The 23891-nt window shown below is 36.4% G+C and overlaps 1 protein-coding gene and 1 long non-coding RNA gene across 3 annotated transcripts in view; one reads left to right on the top strand and one right to left on the bottom strand.

Moving 5' to 3' along the window:
- hsf2 (heat shock transcription factor 2) overlaps positions 1–1372 on the bottom strand; it is a 10626-nt gene extending 9254 nt beyond the window's left edge. The window contains exon 1 of the mRNA XM_081379236.1: positions 1271–1372. Within this exon, the coding sequence (XP_081235362.1) occupies positions 1271–1367 (97 nt within the window). The 5' untranslated portion in view covers positions 1368–1372. The remainder of the gene's footprint in view (positions 1–1270) is intronic.
- Positions 1–23891, top strand: part of LOC308698844 — a 24453-nt gene extending 562 nt beyond the window's left edge. The window contains exons 2-6 of one of the 2 annotated variants that reach the window (XR_014031121.1): positions 624–680; positions 11371–11457; positions 20501–20669; positions 22881–22927; positions 23033–23826. This is a non-coding gene — a long non-coding RNA (uncharacterized lncRNA). Of the gene's footprint in view, positions 1–623; positions 681–11370; positions 11458–20500; positions 20670–22880; positions 22928–23032 lie in introns of both variants that reach the window. The other variant, XR_014031120.1, reaches the window with a different exon arrangement.

Here is a 23891-nt window from a genome sequence, read left to right as displayed (position 1 = left end):
CATGTGCATACATGCATGCAGATATTCACTTTTGCTTGTGTGATATTGCTTAATGTTACTTTTACATTTTTATCGCAGAAATCATGTTTTTAATTATTTATAATTGTCAATTCTTTAACTTAATGCCAGGTGTCAAACAGTGCCCCACAAAAGATCAATGTAGTGTATCAATAAAATGTATCTTATGTAAAATGTAAGCCACTAGCCAAGACTTCAAATGTGCATTCATTAATTTTGCTTTATTGAGAAGTTTTATATGAACAAGTAAATATTTAAAGTCACGTTCACTCATATGACATGACAAGACCAGTCATATTTGTACTGTAGCATGAAAGTTTATTTTAGATGGAGTGGGTTTCCTCATTAGGGCAGACATGTTGAGATCACATGACCAGCTTTGGTATTGGATTCTTGCTTGTGCAGTAAATTATTTTAAGGCATTTCATCAGTGGCTTCTATTAAACGAAATTATTTTGCAAGATAATGAATCCCTGGAGCTAGTTAAGCCCAAGTGTCATATTGACCGGCAAAAAAAAAAAACAAAAAAAAAAACTACATGCACCCAGAGAAATGTCTATTGGAGCAAAAGTGTGACAACTAACCCCGGTCTCTTATTTTAACAGCATATCCAGTTCGACATATTGCAGTTTCAGAACATACAGTTTGCACAAGGGCAGCATGTGAGTATTATTAAACTTATAAACTTATAATTTTTAAGATGTCACTTTTAGGTTATTACAGTAAACCATTGGGATTGGTTTACATTTTGCCATTATAAAGCCACTGTTATGTTAACAATGTAAGGGAATAATTGCCAGCAACAGCGGACAGTGGAGTAGATGGAAAAGTATTTCGAATGACTATTAGGGAATTGAGGATAAAATAACCTGTATGATGCATTGTATAAAAGAGTCTGTTGGCACATATTCATGCCTAATTAGAGTCCAGTGCCATATTCTAACACTAGAGGTCAGCATTACACAGCATTGTGTGTGCGGATATCAAACTGGTCTGAAAAGTGCAGAAACAGATTGATTATCTGGTGTCATTACACGTGTCGAGGACATTCAGATTGTTCAAGTATAGTACATTAAATTACAAATGCATGCTAAATATGAAGTGATATAGAGGATACTGCAAGACGTTGTAATTAACGAGTAAAAAGGGCAGCGTTCTTCAACAAACATAAGCTCCTGTGGGCAAAAACATGTCAAGGTTAAACTGTTGTCCTTCTCAGAGCAACTTTAGTCGGTTCTGAAGAGGATTTTACCTGTGCAGCTGCAAAAAAGAGCCTTCAAATGCTGCCCTCCAAAGCCCAGCTCTCTCTCTCTCCCACACGTACACACATGTGATAGTAATTTCAGCATTAGCTGATGTTATAAATAACTGAATATTGTGCTTTTTAAATGCTTAGCACTTGATTTAATTTGTTAAGCCAGCTGCAAAACAAATTGCCTTCTGAGAGAAATAAAAGGCTGTATTTAATTAACCAGACCTGATGTTGGACAGAGAGTAACTGTAAGTGGATTTACAACACTATGGGACGAACGTTAAGGTGAGCGTAACAGAGAATGAACTTGACAAGCCTGACTAATGAGAGCAGACAGTAATATCACATCAAACGATTACATCAAAGAGTCTTTCCTAATAGCAATAATTACAACATTCTTTGATTCTTGGTAAGAGAGATTATGGAGACGACAAGAATCAGTGCAAATTATAGTTAGACAGGTGATAGGAAAGTCACTACTGCATAGTATAGAAAATTGCAATATAACACCTGAACTCTTTCTTTATTTCTTTATAAACAGATAATGGCCTTATCTGAAGTGTTTGAAAGGACTTTAGGTAGTACATTGTTATTATCATAACAAAGCAAAGGTAAATATTTGGATAAATGGATTTTGGAATTAATCTGATATGAAGTATGACCAATTCTAGATAATAACTGTTTAGCAGCTCTACTGTAGATTGGTGAGATTTACGTTAATGCTGAAACTATATATTAATGTCACCAAAAATAATTACGTAACATTTTAAATGCTAATTATTATAGTTTTTTTTTTTTTGGACTAATGTAATTCCATCTGCAAGCTCCATTTTGGTTGAGCCATTGTTGTTATGTCAGGATACTCAAACAGAGCTAAGTTTTGAAAGTGCCACAACATTTTACTTATAATTATATTTGAATATATAGCTGTGATAGGTGCAAATATTATAGCAAAATTAAACCTTTAAAGTGCCCCTATTATGCTATTATTTTGGAGGTCTCCTGCAACAGGTTTACATGCATCCAAGGTCAAAAAACACTTTCATTTTCTCACTGCACGTCACCTCATGTCTCAAAGAGTCTGAAATGGTTAGTTCGAAGATTCAGTCTCTCTAAACCCCTCCTTTCCATGAACCTACTCTTCTCTGGTTTGTGCACTGTGATATGATGGCGTCGGTTTTATTGCATCAATTCCAGCGCGAGTCCTCATGTCAATAAGTCTATCTGACTTATTTGTGTGAACTCGTGAAATCTCATATACGCATTTATTCTATCTGACTTATTTGTAAGTGTGAACTCGTGAAATCTCAATTCTCAAGCTGCAGTCGTCTTTGTTGTAAACTAATTCAAATCAAGCGTTCTTTGGTGACGTGGGTGATTACGTAACCGCAGATCATCTGTCCATCATCGATTAAAGCCCGCCCTGGCAATTTGATTGGCTCGGCCTTTTGGGAGCCGGGCATAATTACTCCTCAACGGATCGAGTCCAGACCGAACTTCCCGACCAAAAAATGTTGTGGGCGGGGTTCGGGCTGGCACCCAGGCTACATGTCATCCTTTTGAAGTGCATGCAAAGTGGGTTCACAGCGCTGAAAACAGCGACGACATAAACCAAACTCTTCCAGGCCACATCTACAACGGTTTGAGGGCGGGTCAAAGTAGACGTTGTTCGTGGGCTGGATGGAAAAGCCAAGATGCGCATACATTTTAAAAATGCACACAAAAAACGTAAGTGCTCAACTGAGTCGGAAAAATGTATCCGATAAGAAAACATGCGCATGAACTACGATGGAAACACATTTACCGAATAAATTCCTCAATAACACGTGACACGTGATTTTGCGATGGGACGGCATAACTGGACCAACCAGTGGCCCGATCTCATTGCACTGCATCTGAAATGCTGTTTTTGTTCATTCTGAAATGCCTAAGCAAAGTCTGTCGTCAAAGTGGTTCGGTGTAATTTCCTCCCAAAACTGTTTAAAACAACTGAGTAATAGCCTATATTATTTATTCAAACATTATACACAATATATTAAGAGTTCAGATGCAAAAGCCTCTAAGTGCCATCTGAAATTTTCTTCTAGAATGATAATTTTTATCAGGCTCGTATATTTAAGTTCAATAATTTCACTTAAATGGCAATGCAAATGACCTATTAATTGTCATTTAAGTGAAATCACTTAACCTAAATATACAAGCTTTATAAAAATGATCATTCTAGAAGAAAATTTCAGATGGCACTTAGAGGCTTTTGCATCTGAACTCTTCAAATATTCTCCTACAGCACCAACTTCCATTTTTTGTTTTGTTATATATATATATATATCACCATTTTATCAGGAAGTGGCGATTTTGTGACTTTCGACTGACTGTATAGAAACGGTGCTTTATTCGCAAATGTTTTATGCGATATTCCAATTTTGAGCATACGGTAAATTCGCAACTTTGGATGGAAACATAGCTAATGACCATGACCATAGGCTGGCATTATGCAAGCGTGTTACGTTGTTTTGTAGTTATGTAACAGGAAGTGAGACTAGAATTGCAGACCACTAGTTTCAGCAATTCAGAATTGATTATTTCTTTTAGGAGACAATAACTTTATTTGTCATGCACTTTGATCTTTAAAACTTTGCAGACCTTTTACAAGCATGTTATATATAAAAAAACATAATAGGGTCACTTTAAAAAGTGGAAAGGGGATATGATGTTAGATATTTTTGTTGTGTGCAAACACATGCCATGCACAATTGCAAAATGATGCCGAATTGCTCGACGTAAGGTTCATGGCATGCTCATAATGTAAACAAACAAACAATCATAAACAAAAAACAGATGTCGGAGTCATCCGAGGTGGACTGACACACTGTATCATTGAACCCGTTTGCTTGGACAGGCTTGATGTTTTCAGGTAGGTACTGGATGTGAAGCAGTACACTCACTTTCCCTTGCCCTTGCCCTCTCTTTTTGTCTTTTTTTTTTCTCTTTTCTTTTTTCCAACAGAGTTGGACCAAAAAGCCTGGAAGGAATTGATATTTTCCATTGGATGTAGAACTTGGACCTCTGTTTTATAGTTGTTGTTCCCTCTCATTATTTGATTAATCCTGAAGTCTAAGAGAACCGAAATGAAACAGAGAAAAATATATAAGTGCTGAGCTCAGCAGATTTATTTTTTACCTAATGAATAGATAAGTTTGGATTGTGCCACGCAGAGCTGCCAAGGAGACCATTTTTATTGCTGTTCGAAACATCTTTGATTAAGCGAAGCTGAATGGTTTTGCCTCTTTATTAATTGGTGCAGTATTTCCATATTCCACCACACAAATTTAAATCGAATGATCTCATCATACAACTATTTCCTGTTTTAGAGCCAATGTTTTAAACTGCAACAATAAAACACACCTTACCAGTTGGATGTCAGGGAGAAAAACCTTTTTCTTTACTTTGAGGAAGTTCTTTTTAAAGAGAACATAAAAACCATTTTGTTTCTTTCAGCCCGGTGAGACTTGGAAATGGTTATAGACGATATGCTAGCCAGGGGCAATAAAAGGTATGTTTTCACATTTAGCCTCAGCATCAAGGAGTCGCCACGTATGACCTCACGGAACTCAGAATCGAAGGTTAAATTAGGTGAAGAAATTGTTTTTCTCTGTTTTTCTTATAAGGGAGGTTTTAATGTTTAAAGTATTTTCATTATCGCACACCACTCTGCTATGTGTAAATGCTGAATGAATTAAAAATGAAATAATACAAAAGAAAAACGAATAACTCAATAATTAAGACTAATGGCAAAACTATGGTCAAATATATTGACTTTGAATGGTACGTTTTGTAATGTCTATTCAAATCATCATGTCTTTTTCTTTATTCATGGTATTCTGTCTGCAAATATTGGTTTAGATGTTAGCCTTTTTCCAATGCACCCAGCTCTTCTGCCACCTCATTAACGCATTAGTCACTATCAAAGAGGGGGAGACGTTCACATCTGGCCTTTGTTTCTTCACTTTTGTAGGCCTATTACATAACCTGAAGCATTTCAGGCCTTTGTTTGAAATCCCTAAGCTTTTCCAATTTGTACGCCTGACAATCCTGGTTTCCATTTAAATAACTTCACTTTTCTCAAAATGTCTTTCCCGATTCACCTCCATGATAATGAAGCAATGAAGCAATTTAGTCAGCATGTATTCTGTTTTCACTCCATCGGGGGTTTGCATCATAGCATGCCAAGTGTCATAAAAGTAAAGAGATAAATAATCCAGCCAAGCTCTCTGAACCACCTGGCATGTACATTTATATGCTTCAGTATTAACATTTTTTTGTGCTTTATTGCTAAAAAAACAATTAGCTCTGTGTCATTAGGCCATGGGGATGTGATTGGCTGTATTCTGCAGTTTCACATGACCCAGGTGGAATTCCATTGTGAGCATGAAGATATTGCTACAGTACAGGTATTACAATTTAAGTGCTAGTCGTTCAGATAAACAAATCTTTTGTTCCGTAACCTAGTTAGCTGCCTAAAGGCAAAGCATTTTGATATATCATGCGTTTACTCCTGACATGAAACAGTTCAAAAAAAAAGACGCATTACATGCGTCCTTGTGGAGAAGGCAATCCCATAATGCACTGCGACAAGCTACCTATCAAATGGATCCTTTTCTCATTTCTGGGGTTCGGACACGTAAATCGCCACAGTTGGGTAAACTTTTATAGTGATAAAAAGAAATTACAACAAATATAAAAAAATTTCTATGACTTTCCAAAAGATTTTAGAGGTTCCACAGTGTTTAGGATGCTGCCTTAGAAGGCAGCAGTCTACATAGGCAGCAAGTTAGCTCTCTATAGGCTTAAATGTTGGACAGATGCTCAATACACTTGAGGGTGCGAAATACCCTCAAGAGAGCAAGTTATGAGGCTTTACCTTGCCAGGTGTTTCTCATTTGGGTTATAGTGAAGAAACGTGAATCCCTCTTCATTGAAAGACCTGGTACAAAAAGTGGATTCAGAGGGAGGTATTTGATGATGCCAGGTTTAAGACTCCTGTTGAGTCTCATATGCATATTCAGCACTTCCCCATAAACACAGAGGCAGTAAATACAGAGGAACAGCCAACTGTGTACAAGTTGTAACCACTAAAATATCCCTGGCAAACCGCAAACCAGGAGGTTCGACGAGCTGTGTGTGCTGAGAATGACTTTACATGGGAATTACAATTTAAAATGATCTGCCTGAGAGTGTGGGATTTCTGAGGTTTCAAAGTTCTCATATCTGTCAGAAAATTCATTTAAAGGGATAGTTCACTTTGAAATTAAATTTTGGTATGTTTTAGCTTACCTCAAGGGCATCCAAGATGTAGGTGTCTTTTTCCGCAGTAGTTTCAATTTTGATATTTTTAGGTCAAACCGTTCTTGTCTGTCAGTCGTATAATGCAGGTCTATGGTCACCCCCTCAAAGAGCATGCACAGAGTCCAAATTAAAACAATTCCCCATCGTAAGTACACATTGATGGCCTAAGACACGAAACGAGCAGTTTGTGTGAGAAAACGAACAGTATTTATATCGTTTTTACCTCTTGTAACACAGCCACGTCCAAGTGATCTGACGGCGCGAGCGCATCCTGGTGTGTGACGTGTGCACTATTGATGCGCGGGTCGTCTCATAACCAGCGGGCCCCGCGGGTCGGGTTGGGGCGGGTAAAGAAATTGTCACTTTATTTGCGGGGCGGGTTGGGGCGGGTCATTAAAAACAAAATAAAATAAAAATCCATATATGTTGCATGCAATGTCCAGCCTATATTAAATATTTGGGAATATCAATTTAATCATATTTTAGTAGGTTCTTTGATAAGGCCGTAGCAATGCAACTTGCGTGATTTCCCCAAACCTTTGGCGTCACGTGACACAGCTCGCGCAAAGCAGCTCGCGCCAAAGCAGCTCGAAAGATGAGAAGATGAGGTGCGGGAGAAATTGAGGTCGGGATTTTACATAATTAAAAGAAAAAAAGGTGAATGATGAATTAGATGAATACAAACGCTGCTTTGTAAATATTGAAAATGTTTAAATCATTATCTTATTAATATGACCTGATTTATGGTTCATATTCAGAATCGCCTGTTATTGCCAGTTGGCGATGTTTCCAAGCACTTTCAGGCTGAAATAAAGGCTGTTTTCATTTACATTACAATGCCTAATATGTCTATTTAATGGTCGCGGGTGCGGGGCGGGGCGGGTTGTAAAAATAGATACAGTGGTGCGGGGCGGGCAATGGGGAATTGTTTAATTTGGACAATGGGGAATTGTTTAATTTGGACTCTGTGCATGCTCTTTGAGGGGGTGACCATAGACCTGCATGATATGACTATCAGACAAGAACGGTTTGACCTAAAAATATCACAATTGAAACTACTGCGGAAAAAAAGACACCTACATCTTGGATGCCCTTGAGGTAAGCTAAAACATACCAAAATTTAATTTCAAAGTGAACTATCCCTTTAATAATACGTATTGTATGTAATAGGATAGTTCATTGATCCCTGCACTGCAAAAAGTTATATTTATATACGTAGTATTCTTGTCTTGTTTTCCAGTACAAATATCTAAATCTTCTTAAATCAAGTACATTTAATTGAGAAGCAAAATTACTTAAAATATTAAGTCTTGTTTCTAAAAAAAAGGGGGGTTTGTTTAAAGCAACAAAAAATATCGGCCAAACTTCTTTTTTTGTATCCCATTGGCAGTTTTTTTCTTGTTTATAGCAAAAACTCACATAAGTTTTGTAAAATTTTCTTACAAATAAACATATATCTTAAGTCATATTGCTTCTCAAGTAAATGTCTTGTTTTAAGAATGTTTTAGTTGGGGTTGTCCAAACTTGGTCCTAGAGGGCCACTGTCCTGCAGAGTTTAGCTCCAGCTCGCCTCAACACACCTAGACATACACTCTCCCCAAAGCACCTTCCCTCGGGGGAATCCCTACCACCATTCTGAAGCTTCATCAAGTGGGTATGGAAAGTTTATATGGACAGAGCCTCAACCCCTCACTTTTGACAGAGGGAGCGAGTCTACTCAATAGGTACACTTCAGGCAGATCCATAGACCACAATGCAACATGATTGTGACGTCACATCAGGTCGCGCCTAATGTATCCTCAGCCCAGACAACTCCAGTGTATGATATTGGAGTTATTTTGATATTTAACCGCATTTAATAATTGTAGCTACCTTATGCAAACCTTTTTTTTTTACAGAGTTATAGTTTAGTGTATTATCATTTGCGTTTGTGTATTTTTTTAGCGAGGGAAGGAAATAAAAAATTGGACTTAAACGCTGCCCTTGATTAGCTGGTTCAGGTTTAATAGGGATTGGAGCTAAACTTGGCCTCTAGACAATGGCCCTCCAGGAGAAGAATTGGACACCCCTGGTTTGGATTTGGTGTGAAAAACAAGAATTTTTTTTATTTTTTTTTAGTGTGAGGCATGATAAAAGTAAACAATTAAAAATACAATATGAAATAATACGAAATATTTTTTAAAATGTGCAATTACAATTAAATGATCATTGGAGAAAGATGGTTTTTCCTTGTTTTTTCCAGACGGGGCTAAATGGGCCGTACCAGCCATCTTACTGCAAAATAGAAGTAAGGATAGTCTTATAGTTTGACTCAGTTAAAATATTATTGTATTATATATTATCGACTATATTGCAAGTGTCTGTAAGTAGTGCAATAATATTGCTCTAATGCTCACATCCATGTTGCGTTATTTTTAATTGACTTCGACGCCAAAAACGAATTGCTTGGCTGTTGTTAATCTTACAGTTACATTGCATGATATTGTTTCTAAAATGAACTAACAACATTTCCACTGAGAATGGAATTCAACAATCTGTGGCCTAAAATGGAAATAAACTAAACAGCTGCCTGTTTGATCTGCACATTGCATTTTTGGATACTAGATATAATTTCATCTCTCCACTCTCTGGTAAATTGTTGTGCACATGTGTACAGTCACGTCGCGAACATCTTACCCATCCCTTATCATTTCCAGCATAAAGAACTACACACGTTTTTCAAGCTTTTGAAGGTTTTATGCTTTTTGTTCAGGAATGAGTTGTTAAGCTCCAGCCACTTGATCTGGGCAAGTCTGGTCCTCCACCCACTGTCTGGATTTACTTTCTAAGCAAAGCTGTTTTTAATACAGGCTATTTGACATCCAACTCTATCCCCCGTGGTCCACGACTTGTTTTGGCATATGATACGGAGTGTGACCATTTTAGAGGCATCGACTTGGGTGTCCTCTAGGTTTAGAAGAAATACAGCCACTGCTGAACATGAAGGTATAAAACCTGCCAGTTTTTACCACCAGACCTTTGGGCTTGTTAACCCATTCAGACACAGTATCTATTCAATTGAACATACTTTTCTTTGGTGGGCATTTTATGTTTTTGTCATTTGGTGCCACCCATATCATTATTAATCGGATGCTGCTGAATATAATGTTCTGTTGTAAAAAAAAAAAAAAAAAAAATCCTATTTACTTTTAAAAGTATTTTATGCTCCACAAGGATGCTCCCCAAGTTGTGATACTTAATATTTTTGTGAAAACCGTGATCATTTTTTTTCAGGATACTTTGAGGAACGGAAAGTTCAAAAGATCAGTATTTGCTTTAAATAGAAATCTTTTAACATTGTCTTTACTTTTTTTTTTATATCAATTTCATCGGTCATTGTTGAATATAGTACACATTTCTTTATAAAAAAAAAAAAAAAAAAAAAAAACCTTACTAACCTCACACTTTTGAATGGTAGTGTATATCTTGCCTAGACAATTGTTAGGCTAGTTCGTATGGCCCATGCTGGTAGATACTGTAGCTGTGTATTGTTGTAGATGCTGTATCATTTGGCAGCAAAATGCATATTTCTACATGACCGGCTATTCAAAAGTTACTGTGCATTCTGACAATTTTTTTTTGTTGCAAGCAATATCACAAGTTGTTTCATTATATTATAGTAGATACTTTTTTTATAGGCTCAGGTTGTCACTACTAGTGAAGGGATTGGGGATGTGCATGTTTTTTATGGTGCAATTACACAGTCAGTGTTTTCATGATATCATTTTCAGCTGGTCTTCTCATGGCATTTATAGATCAGGTGACTGCTTCGAAACAACCACAGAACTGAGTGCCCATAAGATTTCAAGTCGCATATCAGGTACCGTTGAGAAGAATAGGATAGTTTTTAGAATCATCTTTAACTGATTTCCTTATATTACAGGCATGTTTAGTGACGTTTTATCATAGTATTCTATTATAGAGTTACATTTCTTACACAAATGTATACTGTATCCTACTCAAAAGCTTGGTGTGATTACAAATCAGATAGAGATGCATCTGAGTCACGCTTTTGTTCTGTACAGATTTCTTGCAGCCTGCAGAGTACAATAGAACGTTTGAATGAACGTCATCAGAAGTGTTTCAATGTTGTACAGTCGGACACAAATTAGACAAAAGCCATTAACAAATGGATTAATTTTTTTAAAGATGCTGATGATGTTTCAGATGATTTCAGTTTATCTTTATTTTCTCGCAATTGTTCAGTTGTGTTGGTTCTGAGCAGGTGAGCATGCAAAAATATTGGCTTTGGGTATGTCAATAATAATGTTCTTTGTCCATTCATTATCTGCTTTGTAGCCACCTGGTATCATCTCTGAAAAAGTGTGACAGACGGATACAGCTGAAGACGTTGTGTATGGCTTCTTTGTGTGATTACAGATACACTGACTGAGGCCTTTTCATAATCTAGCCTTGAGCTCATTAGTTTTCCTTCTAATGCGATAAATAACTGCTGTAACCCTTTGTTTGTTTGAAATAGTGGACTAAAGTTTAGAGGCCTAAAGACACCATCCTCTTATTGCCTAAATTAAACATTTCTCACCCTTAATGGAATAAAAAAGGTTTAGAATATTAATGTGTCTCTTTTCACATGAGATTATTAGTAAACTATTACTTATAATTTAAGTTATTTTCCTCTTTCCAACTGTTATATGCCTTCAAAAAACTTGTATAGGAAATATAGTGTGTGGACAACTTTTTGTCTTTTTTTGCAGCTTGAAACCCCATGATGACCCATCACCTTCATGGCATGGAAAAGAGTGGTGTCAACATTCTGCTAAACGTCTCCTTTTCTATTTAAAGTAAGTCATATTTGGAACAGCACGAGGGTGAAGTAAATGAAAACAGAAACTACTATAAGTTGCTTATTTCTTTACAATCAAAAAAGAGGAATGGGCATGATTTTTTTTTATTTATCTATGTACAAAGAGGCTAGCATGTAGTACAAACTATAACAATTATATAGTTTAACATCATTATACAAAAATGTCTGACCGAGGAATGCAATGGAATTTGCATTTAACCAATCAGAATCAAGTATTACGGAGAGCTGTGTAATAAAAGTAACTTAGTAATGCTAGTAGTTACCACATCTGTCTCAATACATCTTATAATGTTTGTAGCGTCACATCAGCATGTCCTCTGTAAACTCACAGGTGTTCTTATCCATATACTGTAGCTACTCCCCGTGTTATCAGCTTATCCTGAGTGTCTCTTGGAAGCGTGACCTCGATCCCCAGTGCACTTGGGTTTAAGCAGTGAACGCAGTGTTTGCTCTAATCTCTCAACGTTCTTTCCCAAGTTCCTCTCTTGTGGAGATATTTAAGCATTCAACACGCTTAACCTCCAGCTCACATCACGCTGAAGTGGAGGTTATGAGTCAATAGTCATGAATCACCCTGACTTGATGACTTGTTTTTGGAAAAATGTAAAAAAAAAAAAAAAAAAATCTTGACAATTATCTGGTATTTGTCAGAAAAGCAAGTTGTTGTCAAACAATGCTCTTTTAACCGAAAAGGAAATTGGGCTGAAATTCAAAGATATGTGCTTTGGAACCAACCACTTGTACAAATCACAGAGTGTCAAGTATTTCAAAGCATGTGGTAGTGAGTGTTTACTGCCACAGTTGCGCACTGAAACTGTACTAGTCTCATTCATTCTCCTTCTTTACTGTCTCACATTATTATCTTTATCAGTGCTAAATTAGAAACAGTATGATATGTTCGATCGGTTATAAAGATGTTGAATCAATGACTTACTGTACTAATCTAAGATCTAGTCCCACTCAGCAGATGTTTGGTCATTTGCAGCTTATTCTGGACAATAACACTTAGACAGGAGTGCCATCAATAGTTTTTACATGGTGTTTGGGGGTAAACAGTAGTATGAATTTGATTCGGCTCTGTGGAATACTTGACTCTGATTGTCAATCTCGGCATCCGGTCAGATATTTTAGTATACTGAAATATATTTAGGCCTAAATTTAAGAACTGCATATAAATTTTCCATCCATTTGGATTACACAGTTTTAACATGAGCTTAATGTAATGCATATTTCTTAGTCATGCATAAATGAAACGGTTAAGGTTTTTTCACTCAAAAAAACAAAAAAAAAACATGGCATAGTTTATTATTAACTATTTGCATCTGCTGTATTTGTTTTTATTTAAATGATCATATTTTTAAAATGCATTCATTCAAGTAGCTTAGTATCAGCATAAATGTGTTCATTATAAAAACAATTATATTTATCAGTTTAAATGTACGAACATAGTGTAGCAAAAATATGGACAAGCAGTTGTGGAACAAGCAATATTCTATTTATTGTATGATATTGAGACAAATTAGATTTATTGATGATAAATATATAAATCTGGTTGTTGTGTATTTAAAATACATTTAGTTTATTAATACTATAACAGAAATCTTATGTATGACTGACAAATATTTGTTTATGTAAAAAAAAAAAGATAGGTAATTCAAATTTAGTTTTTTACTAGCTTTAAGATAGTATTCATTCATACTGTACATCAGGCAATAGACTAAAGAACACTGGAAGTTAATTACATGGCTGGAGAGGTTTTCCTGGATTAAATTAATGCATCTAAGAAACAGGAAGTAAGCGCTATACATTGTCACATGCACAAAGGCTTTTTAAATTCCCTCTCAAAGGCTTTTATCTACCATTTGTGGGGAAATTAAATAATTCATGATGAGCTCAGTGTGAACACTGGCTTCCATCAGTCTCCTGCACTGCATTTTTACTTTGTTGGTTGTATCAAAAGTGCAGTGTTTGCCAGATGGCAAAAATAAACCATGTCAAGTGTGATTTCACATAAATGGCTTTAATTCCGTGCCATCTGAATTCAAGCTTGTGTTAATAACAACCACCTTTGTGAACCTTTTGACGCTTGGAAATGTCATGGATGCACTTTAAATAATTGTGATTTGTTCTATAAACATTCTTAAAAGGGGTCAAGGCTAATCAAAATCTTTTGAGCCGTTGGTGTGTAGATATGATGTAGTTTACTTTGAGCTCAATTCAGCAGTTGTATATGACTATGTTACTTTACAACATTGGGACACTTTTTCCCATCACGGCTACAAATAAAACCAACACTTATTGCCTTTCTTTTGTTTATGGCTTTTGATTAGTAATGAGAAGACCACCCTTAATGGTCTTTATTATTCGTTTCAATTTCATTTGGCGAAATTGCTTTTCGCTTGAGGCACATTGCTCTGAAGTTTCTGCAGGCCGGGTGCTAAAGGGTGTAAAATAAAAGCAAGAGCATCCTCGATTGAAACTAATAATAGTATTTTGGTGAAATAGATTTGGCAAACGCTCCAGTGCATATTTGTGTTTGTGCTCTAGACATTGTTAAAGGTTTCTATTTACAACATGTTGCAGCATCATGTTGATCTCTTGAACACAGTGGCCTCAGAGGTGTTTAAAGTCCCCCTGTGGTGAAAATCAAGTTTTTAATGTTGTTTATATGTCTATGTGGTGTTTCTAATATGCTTTAAGACAAACCACGTGCAAATTCTCAAGTCAACACCATTGCTCAGTATTTTCTCCTTATATCCCGATATATTTTCATTTTGATATATGAAAAATCGGGTGCATGTAGCAATATAGCGGGTGAATTATGTATATGATGCATATTACGATGTTATGGTTAACAATACGCCTTTCTATAACTATAAGTTGTTCTATTGTTAGAAGGCAGCTGTCTGACTCTGAGATGCGAACGGAAACATGGTTTGTGTAACATTAGCAACACACTATTAGCTGTTTGATAACATAGTCTAGCAAAAAGCTAATCATATTAATTACCGTTATGTGTCCGACGTTGTAGGGAGCGATTCATTAAACACATTACCGTTCTAACTCTTCGACTTGCACACAAGCCTTTATGAGTGCGTGGAGGCGGGGTTCATTTGCATATTAATGGTTCCACCGCCCGCGTATACTAATTGAAGCAAGGGTGTAGATACATTCAAGCCATTTTAAGGCATTAATAATTTTTTTCACAGGGAAAAACGTTTAAATGTGTAATTGTGGTGATCAAAGATGAGTTTTAAGGGATAACATTTTAAGTTAGAAACTTTAAATTAGTCAGAATCCAATAAATAAAATGTATGTATGTACGCTAAAGAATCCTTATAACAAATAATCATTATAACAAAGTATAGACTGTAAATAAGAGATTTAAAAAATAAATCTAATTTTCATATTAAATAATTTTGTAATTATTATTTGTAAAAGTAATGACTTGTAATCTTGTAAATCTTTCATCACTATTCTTGTTGGTGGTGCTCAAGAGCTGTTGCTTTCACATCAAATCTGCACTTTACTAGAGCACCCTTACTAATTTCAGAAGATTTGATTCTGGAACCGTTGCTATGGGGTTGCTAGAGTGTTTTGGGTTATAATTTATCAAAATTATACTGTTCAAAAGTTTTGGGTCGGTAAGATTTTAAAAATGTTTTTGAAAGAAGTCTCAGTCAGCTAAAATACAGTAAAAATGCAATATTGTGAAATATTACAAATATTAATATTATTATTTTTTAAATATATATTTAAATATATAATTTATTCCTGTGATGGCTGAATTTCATTCTAATATGCTGATTTGCTGCTCAAGAAAAAATTCTTATTATTATCAATTATTATCAAAACATGTCAGTTTATGCTGCTTAATAATTTTGTGGAAACCTGTGATTTTTTTCAGGATACTTTGATAAATAGAAAGTTGAAAATAACAGCATTTGATTTAAATATAGATACTTTTTGTAACATGTAAGATTCTTTACTGTCACTTTTGATCAATTTTTTGCATCCATGCTGAATAAAAGTATTAATTTCTTTCAAAAAAAAAAAAAAACTTACTGACCCCAAACTTTTGAAGGATAGTGTAGTTATGAGCAACATGTATAGTAATAATAGGAATGTTGACTAATTAAAAGAACATAATGTATTTGAATACAATAAAAAAATGTTGAAATGGCCATGGATTGCTTTTTGTTACACTGGTTGCTGTAATATAAGTTGCCTAAAGTGTTCAACACTCAGGGTTCAGAAGTCCACACAACATGTATCTCTTAAAGAAAATTGACACTGATCCTTATGGCTTTCGTGTATATCAACCATATGATCCCAGAGGAATTTTAATAGCTCATCCACTGTGTTCCCGTCACCACATTTGAGACAGTTCCAGTGCAACATGTGGTTATTCCTCCAAATGGGATTCTCAAAGAGGAAAAGAAAACGTGTAAAAAAAGGAAGTGCTTGGATCTTAAAACTACAAGTAATTGCATGTTCCTGGCAAAAAGTAGCACTATGTGCCTGTTTAGTTTTGTGTGTGGTTTGCTTGTTTTATACCAACCAGCCGATATGCACACAAGCCTTTAACTTGTGTGCACTTATCGAATTGTAAACACTGGCAAGCAAGCCTGTATATTCATGTGGCAAAACTGGGGAGAGCAAACATGAAACTACAAGCTCCAGATTTCTGTAGCTGGATGTGATAATGTTTTGACATTTAGACACTTGAACCAAACTGTAAACCGTGTTTATGTGAGGACAGATAGTGTTTGGAGGCTTTGTCTGTCTGTCTGTCTGTCTGTCTGTCTGTCTGTCTGTCTGTCTATCTATTGGTAGAGCATTCCATTTGTTCTCCAATGTGAGAAATTGTCCTCAAAATCAGTGGTCCACACAGTACTAGCCAACCTCTATTTGTGAGCACTTATCTGTCTGTCGTTCTTTCTAACGTTCTATCAATCGTGTGTATATCTGTCTGTCTGTCTGTCTGTCTGTCTGTCTGTCTATCTGTCATTCGTTCCGTCTATCTATCTGTCTCTTTCGTTCTGTCTGTCTGTCTGTCTGTCTGTCTATCTATCTGTCATTCGTTCCGTCTATCTATCTGTCTCTTTCGTTCTGTCTGTCTGTCTGTCTGTCTGTCTGTCTGTCTGTCTGTCTGTCTGTCTGTCTGTCTGTCTGTCTATCTATCTATCTATCTATCTATCTATCTATCTATCTATCTATCTATCTATCTATCTATCTATCTATCTATCTATCTATCTATCTATCTATCTATCTATCTATCTATCTATCTATCTATCTATCTATCTATCTATCTATCTATCTATCTATCTATCTATCTATCTATCTATCTATCTCGTTCCATTTATCTACAGTGAGGAAAATAAGCATTTGAACACCCTGCTATTTTGCAAGTTCTCCCACTTGGAAATCATGGAGGGGTCTGAAATTGCCATCGTAGGTGCATGTCCACTGTGAGAGACATAATCTAAAAAAAAATATCCAGAAATCACAATATATGATTTTTTAACTATTTATTTGTATGATACAGCTGCAAATAAGTATTTGAACACCTGTCTATCAGCTAGAATTCTGACCCTCAAAGACCTGTTAGTCTGCCTTTAAAATGTCCACCTCCACTCCATTTATTATCCTAAATTATATGCACCTGTTTGAGGTCGTTAGCTGCATAAAGACACCTGTCCACCCCATACAATCAGTAAGAATCCAACTACTAACATGGCCAAGACCAAAGAGCTGTCCAAAGACACTAGAGACAAAATTGTACACCTCCACAAGGCTGGAAAGGGCTACGGGGAAATTGCCAAGCAGCTTGGTGAAAAAAGGTCCACTGTTGGATCTATCTATCTATCTATCTATCTATCTATCTATCTATCTATCTATCTATCTATCTATCTATCTATCTATCTATCTATCTATCTATCTATCTATCTATCTATCTATCTATCTCTTTCGTTCCGTCCATCTGTCTATCTATCTATCTATCTATCTATCTATCTATCTATCTATCTATCTATCTATCTATCTATCTATCTATCTATCTATCTATCTATCTATCTATCTATCTATCTATCTATCTATCTATCTATCTATCTATCTATCTATCTCTTTCGTTCCGTCCATCTGTCTATCTATCTATCTATCTATCTATCTGTCTGTCGTTCCATCTGTCTGTCTGTCTGTCTGTCTGTCTGTCTGTCTGTCTGTCTTTCATTCCGTCTATCTATCTGTCTCCTTCGTTCCATCTGTCTGTCTGTCTATCTATCTATCTGTCTATCTGTCTATCTGTCTGTCTGTCTGTCTGTCTGTCTGTCTGTCTGTCTGTCTGTCGTTCCATCTGTCTGTCTGTAATGTATTTTTTATGTTGTCTTCAACAATTATTAGTTTAGCTTTGCTTCATAAGCTGAATGTGAGGATGGTGCTGATCTTTTGGTCTCCGTCTTAATAACGGGTTCCTCTTCGCCAAATCTCCCTGATATGAGCCTTGACTTTCAAAGGGATTTCTTTATTAGTAGTCGAGCAGCAGCATAATCACCAGCTCCCAGGGAAAACCACTGAGTTAAATAATCAACTGTAAACAGCCAGGGAATGTTAATTATGCACTGGCTGCATCCTTAGAGGACAAAACATATTTAACTTGCAATTTTGAACGGCGGAGAAACCCCACACATGGTTGTGTGGGACCACACTAAATTCCACGTTTTCATTGCATTCAATGACATGTCTACTCTGTAAAGTGATGTTTTGGACAATGGCATAAGACGCTGGCCTTCCTCACTGTTGTGCCTTTTGACAAAGGTGTAATTTTAGAGAGTGAATTGTCTCCTTATGCAATTTAGATCCTTTGAGATTATAATCAAGGTTGCTTAAATACAGCTTTGACCATATTCGTCTCTAAAGGTCCATGTTTTTACCACTCTCTCACATCGCTTGAATTAACCGAACTGCTGACAAAAGCGATATTTCTTGTGCGCAGAACCATGACAAAACATGTCTCAAATGAATGAAAAATAAAACAGTGCTGTTAGAAGATTTTCACTCAGAGACACAGACATCTGGCTCCTCTGTAGTGTTTGGAGGTCTCTTAAAACATCACCCTGTGATAGCCAGAGGGACAAATGTGACTTAAAACAGCATTTTGGGTTGAAAACAGTTTGTGTTAATATTCGTATGATAAACATCAATATGGGAAATATCATCTGCTCTTAAATTAAAATTAGCTGTTACTGGGAAGTCACAGATTTCCTAACTTGTCGTGTAAGGCTAACTTTTTGATCTCATATGAGAACAGTTAAGTGAGATCTGGTTCAAAGCAAAATGTGAGATCTCACAAACATCACAGTGGACATTGTCACGTGTTTTCCATTTGTCACACGTTATTTGGTGTCCTTTAGTTAGTTTGTGATGTCCAAGTCAAGAATGTCCTGAAGCAACTCCCAGATGCGGACAAAAATGAGGAGCTTCCAGCAGAGGTCCTTCTTTTATCAGTTTTATTGTGACAGGTTACCATGTGTTGGGGCAAACTGCCCCAGTGCTTTATTGTGGACTTCGGCACATCGCTTTTATATCACATAAGAGGGCACAAACACATGTTCTACCCATCTGCCCTTCATAAGATCTTTGTGAAAAAGAAAAAGACAGCAAAACAATACCAAATACGGAAGAAATTGAAATTATTTAGAAACCAGGAACACAAAATGAGTAGAACCAGCCACTGAAAAGTGAAAAATAAGGTAACACTTAATGATTCACCATTGTAATTATTTTAAACTCTTCTCTTTTGTTTCTTTGTGTTGCTTTTCAGATTACATATTTTTCTTTCTTCTGTAGATATTTTTGACATCTTTTTTATTTGATCATTTTAACACGTTATTTTAATGTGATGTAGTTACATGCTATTACATGTACTTACTATAGTAATAACAGGTAATTAGGCATAATTAAGTAACTAACCCTAAACCAAACCCTAACCATAACTCAATAGTACAAATGTGACCCTGGACTACAAAACCAGTCTTATGTGTAATTTTTTTAAAATTGAGATTTATACATCATCTAAAGCTGAATACATAATCTTTCCATTGATGTATGGTTTGTTAGGATAGGACAATATTTGGCCGAGATAAAACTATTTGGAAATCTGGAATCTGAGGGTACAGAAAAATCGAAACATTGAGAAAATCTCCTTTAAAGTTGTCCATTTCTATTGGCGATAATGCTGCATCCATTCACAAAAATAAATGTTTTATATATTTAAGGTGGGAAATTTACAAAATATCTTCATGGAACATGATCTTTACTTAATATCCTAATGATTTTTGGCATAAAAGAAAAATCTATAATTTTGACCCATACAATGTTTTGTTGGCTATTGCCACAAATATTCCCGTGCAACATAAGACTGGTTTTGTGATCCAGGGTCACAAATGTAGTTAATTAATTTTACTCAGTACTTATTTGAGGAAATACAATGTTACTACGTCACCTTAAAATAAAGTGTAACCTTTTATATTTTATCATTTAACAAATACTTTTCCTAACACTTTTTTTTCTCTCTGCCGGTTGGAAATGACGTCAGATAAGTCTTCTCACTGAAGATCGATCTGCCCTGGCTTTCTAATGTCTGACCTCAAGCTCTGTTCCAGTTATTTTTAAGTAGTATGTGAAAGAATTGCAAGTTTTATGTTGTCTGGAATGAATCCATATTTTATTCAGTACAAGGGCACAATTGTGGGAACATTGCTTTTATACAAGAGGTTTTTACATACAAGATGTTATTATACCGAGTAACTTGCAATATGACAAGTCTATTGTATTATATTTGTAATAAAAAAGGCATTTTTGCTAGGGGGCCCACTGAATCCTCTTTTAGTCATAAATGATTTCCTGAACACTCAAGTCAATTATGTTGCATGACAAAACAACAGTATTATTCTCTTTAACCATGACAGGAAAACTCATCAATGTATGATCTATTCTAATGTTCTTTCTATGTATTCCAGGTTTCCAGGTTCTACAAAAATTTTGAGCCGATGGGTACCTGTTTTTTAATTTCCTGTCGAGGACCATGCTGGGATTCCTCACAAATTCAATAAAAGCAAAATAACCCTGTGTGATAAACATCAAAGCTGCCACATTCAAAAAGGAAGGACCATATGATGAAAAAAGAGGGTAGGTTTGCATGCTTCAACAACAACGAGAAGAGCATTTTTTTAGTATGTATTATTGACTTCCACTACTGAGTAATGTTGCACTGATGACAACTGCAATTGCAATTGATGTTTTTCTCTCATATCTATATATACTCCCAGCTGCCACTTTATTAGATACACATGTACAACCCCTCGTTAATGCAAATATCTAATCAGACAATCACATGGCAGCAACTCAATGCATGTAGACATGGTCAAGTTCAAACTGAGCATCAGATTGGGGAAGAAAAGTGATTTAAGTGACTTTGAATGGTTGTTGGTGACAGACTGGCTGACCTGAATAACTGCTGATATACCAGGATTTTCATGAACAACAATCTCTATGGTTTACAGAGATTGGTCATAAAAAGAGAAAATATCCAGTGAGTGGCTGTTCTGTGGGTGAAAATGCCTTGTTGATGCCTGAGGTCAGAGGAGAATGGTCTGACTGGTTCAAGCTGTTAGAAAGGCAACAGTAACTCAAATAACCACTCGTTACAACCAAGGTCTGCAGAAGAGCATCTCTGAACGCACACACAACACGTCAAATCTTGAAGCAGAGGAGCTATGGCAGCAGAAGACACACCGGTGACACTCCTGTCAGATGAGAACAGGAAACTGAGGCTATAATTCACATGGTCTCACCAAAATTGGACAATAGAAGACTAGAATAAACTTTGCCTGGTCAGACGAGTCTTGATTTCTGCTGCGACATTCAGATGGGAGGGTCAGAATTTGGTGTAAACAACATGAAAGCATGGATCCATGCTGCCTTGTATCAACAGTTCAGGCTGCTGGTTGTGTAATGGTTTGAGGGATATTTTCTTAGCACACTTTGGGCCCCTTAGTACCAATTGAGCATCTTTTAAACGCCACAGCCTCTCTGAGTATTGTTGCAGACCATGTCCATCCCTTTATGGCCACAGTGTTCACATCTTCAGATGGCTACTTCCAGCAAGATAACACGCCATGTCACAAAGCTCAAATCACCTCAAACTGTGCCTCAACTTGAACAGTTCACTATACTCAAATGGCCTCCACAGTCACCAGACCTCAATCCAGTAGAGCACCTTTGGGATGTGCTGGAGCGGGATTTTCACATCATGCATGTGCAGCCGTAAAATCTGCAGCAACTGCGTGATGCCATCATGTCAATATGGAGCACCAGCACCTTGTTGAATCTGTCACGAAGAATTAAGGCAGTTCTGAAGGCAAAATGGTCCAACCAATGCTGCAATTATTTGATCAAAAAATCAGTAAAAATAATAATAATGTGACATATTACAACATTTAATATATTTTAAAATGTAATGTATTCCTGTAATAACAAAGCTGAATTTTCAGCAGCCATTACTACCGTCTTTAGAGTCATATGATCCTTCAGAAATCATATGTTTGTTGCCCACTGAAGCTAAGCAGGGCTGAGCCTGGTTAGTACCTGGGTGGGAGACCTCCTGGGACAACTAGGTTGCTGCTGGAAGAGGTGTTAGTGAGGCCAGTAGGGGGCGCTCACCCTGTGGTCTGTGTGGGACTTAACGCCCCAGTATAGGGATGGGGACACTGTACTTTCAAAGAGCACCGTCCTTCGGATGAGACGTTAAACCAAGGTCCTGACTCTCTGTGGTCACAAAAAATCCTAGGATGTCTTTCGAAACGAGTAGGGGTGTAACCCCAGCATCCTAATTTTTTGAAAAAATAAATAAAATAATTGCCCATTGGCCTCTGTCCATCATGGCCTCCTAATCATCCCCATATATATATATATATATATATATATATATATATATATATATATATATATATATATATATATATATATATATATATATAATTGGCTTTATCACTCTGTCTCCTCTCCACCAATAAGCTGGTGTGTGGTGGGCGTTCTGGCGCAATATGGCCGCCGTCGCATCATCCAGGTGGATGCTGCACATTGGTGGTGGTTAAGGAGATTCCCCCTTCCATGTAAAAGCGCTTTGAGTGCGAGAAAAGCTCTATATAAATGTAATGAATTAATTATTATTATTATTATTATTAATATATGTTGATTAATACAAATATATATTTTATTCCAAACTTTTGACCAGTATGTATTATATTAGTGTCTAGATGTGCTGTTTATCCATCCAATGTGATATTACATTTGTAAACAGATCTGACGGGGTCTTTACTTTCTGTCATTGTTTTCCAGAGCCCCTGGCATGATTTCAACTTCATTAGAGTGCCTTTTTGTCTCAGGTTATATAACAGCATCAGTAAATAATGTTTGGACATTTCTAGAACCTTGTGTTCCACATGTTTAATTCATGAAAAAGTTTCTTACTGGTAGATTTTTTTTTGCAGAGGACAAAGCTGTTGCTAAGCTCAGGCCTTCACCCACACAGAAATGTGCTAACTGTTCTCCGGCCCTCCACTGGAGACTCTCTCAACATGCAAGAGCATACCTCTGGTCTGCCCAGCTTTATAACACTGTTTTGGCCTGTTGCTAGAAAACCGTCATTATGTGTTGTGAGGACTAAAGCCTCTGTGGACCATGGATAAAGAAGCAGAAAATGGGAGCTGGATCCAAACTCTGTGAGGAGCAGGCATGTTTTGACCCCTCTCTTCGATCAAGGTTGTCCGAGTTGGCACAAATGGATCAAAGTGTCATTTAAACAAAAGGAGCATTCTCAGGATTCTCCTTCCTATCTCAGGCAAGCACAGGTGTTTTGCACAGTGCCATATGGTGTTTATTGTTAGCATGCTCAAGCATATGATGCTAGCAAGGTTAGCTAGCCTACACCATGTCCTGACTTTCTGATTTGGGGGTGTGTTGATTTGAGATTCATTACAAAACCTGAGGGGCATTGATCACATTTAGTTGTATTTGTGAATTCTGATGGCACAGTTTAATTGATAAATACATTAAATATTATTCATTTAGCTGGCTTATGCTAACAGGCTTGCATAAAACAACTACACTTCCCATAATTCTCTTTGGTGGCATAAGAATGATAAAATAGACAAGCAAGCAATCAAAAATGCGGCGGATGTCCAAAATCATATGAACAGTATAGCATTTGTCTCATAAGAATCAGTCCAAACTGTAATAAAATAAATAAACTATACTGTTCAAAAGTTTGGGGTCAGTAAGATTTAAAAAAAAAAAAAAAAAAATACTTTTATTCAGCAAGGATGCATTCAACTGATCAAAAGTGACAGT

The sequence above is a fragment of the Scardinius erythrophthalmus genome (genome assembly GCF_964197995.2).
Source record: "Scardinius erythrophthalmus genome assembly, chromosome: 11".
Taxonomy (NCBI): Eukaryota; Metazoa; Chordata; class Actinopteri; order Cypriniformes; family Leuciscidae; genus Scardinius; species Scardinius erythrophthalmus.
This window is presented reverse-complemented; position numbering and strand designations above follow the sequence as displayed.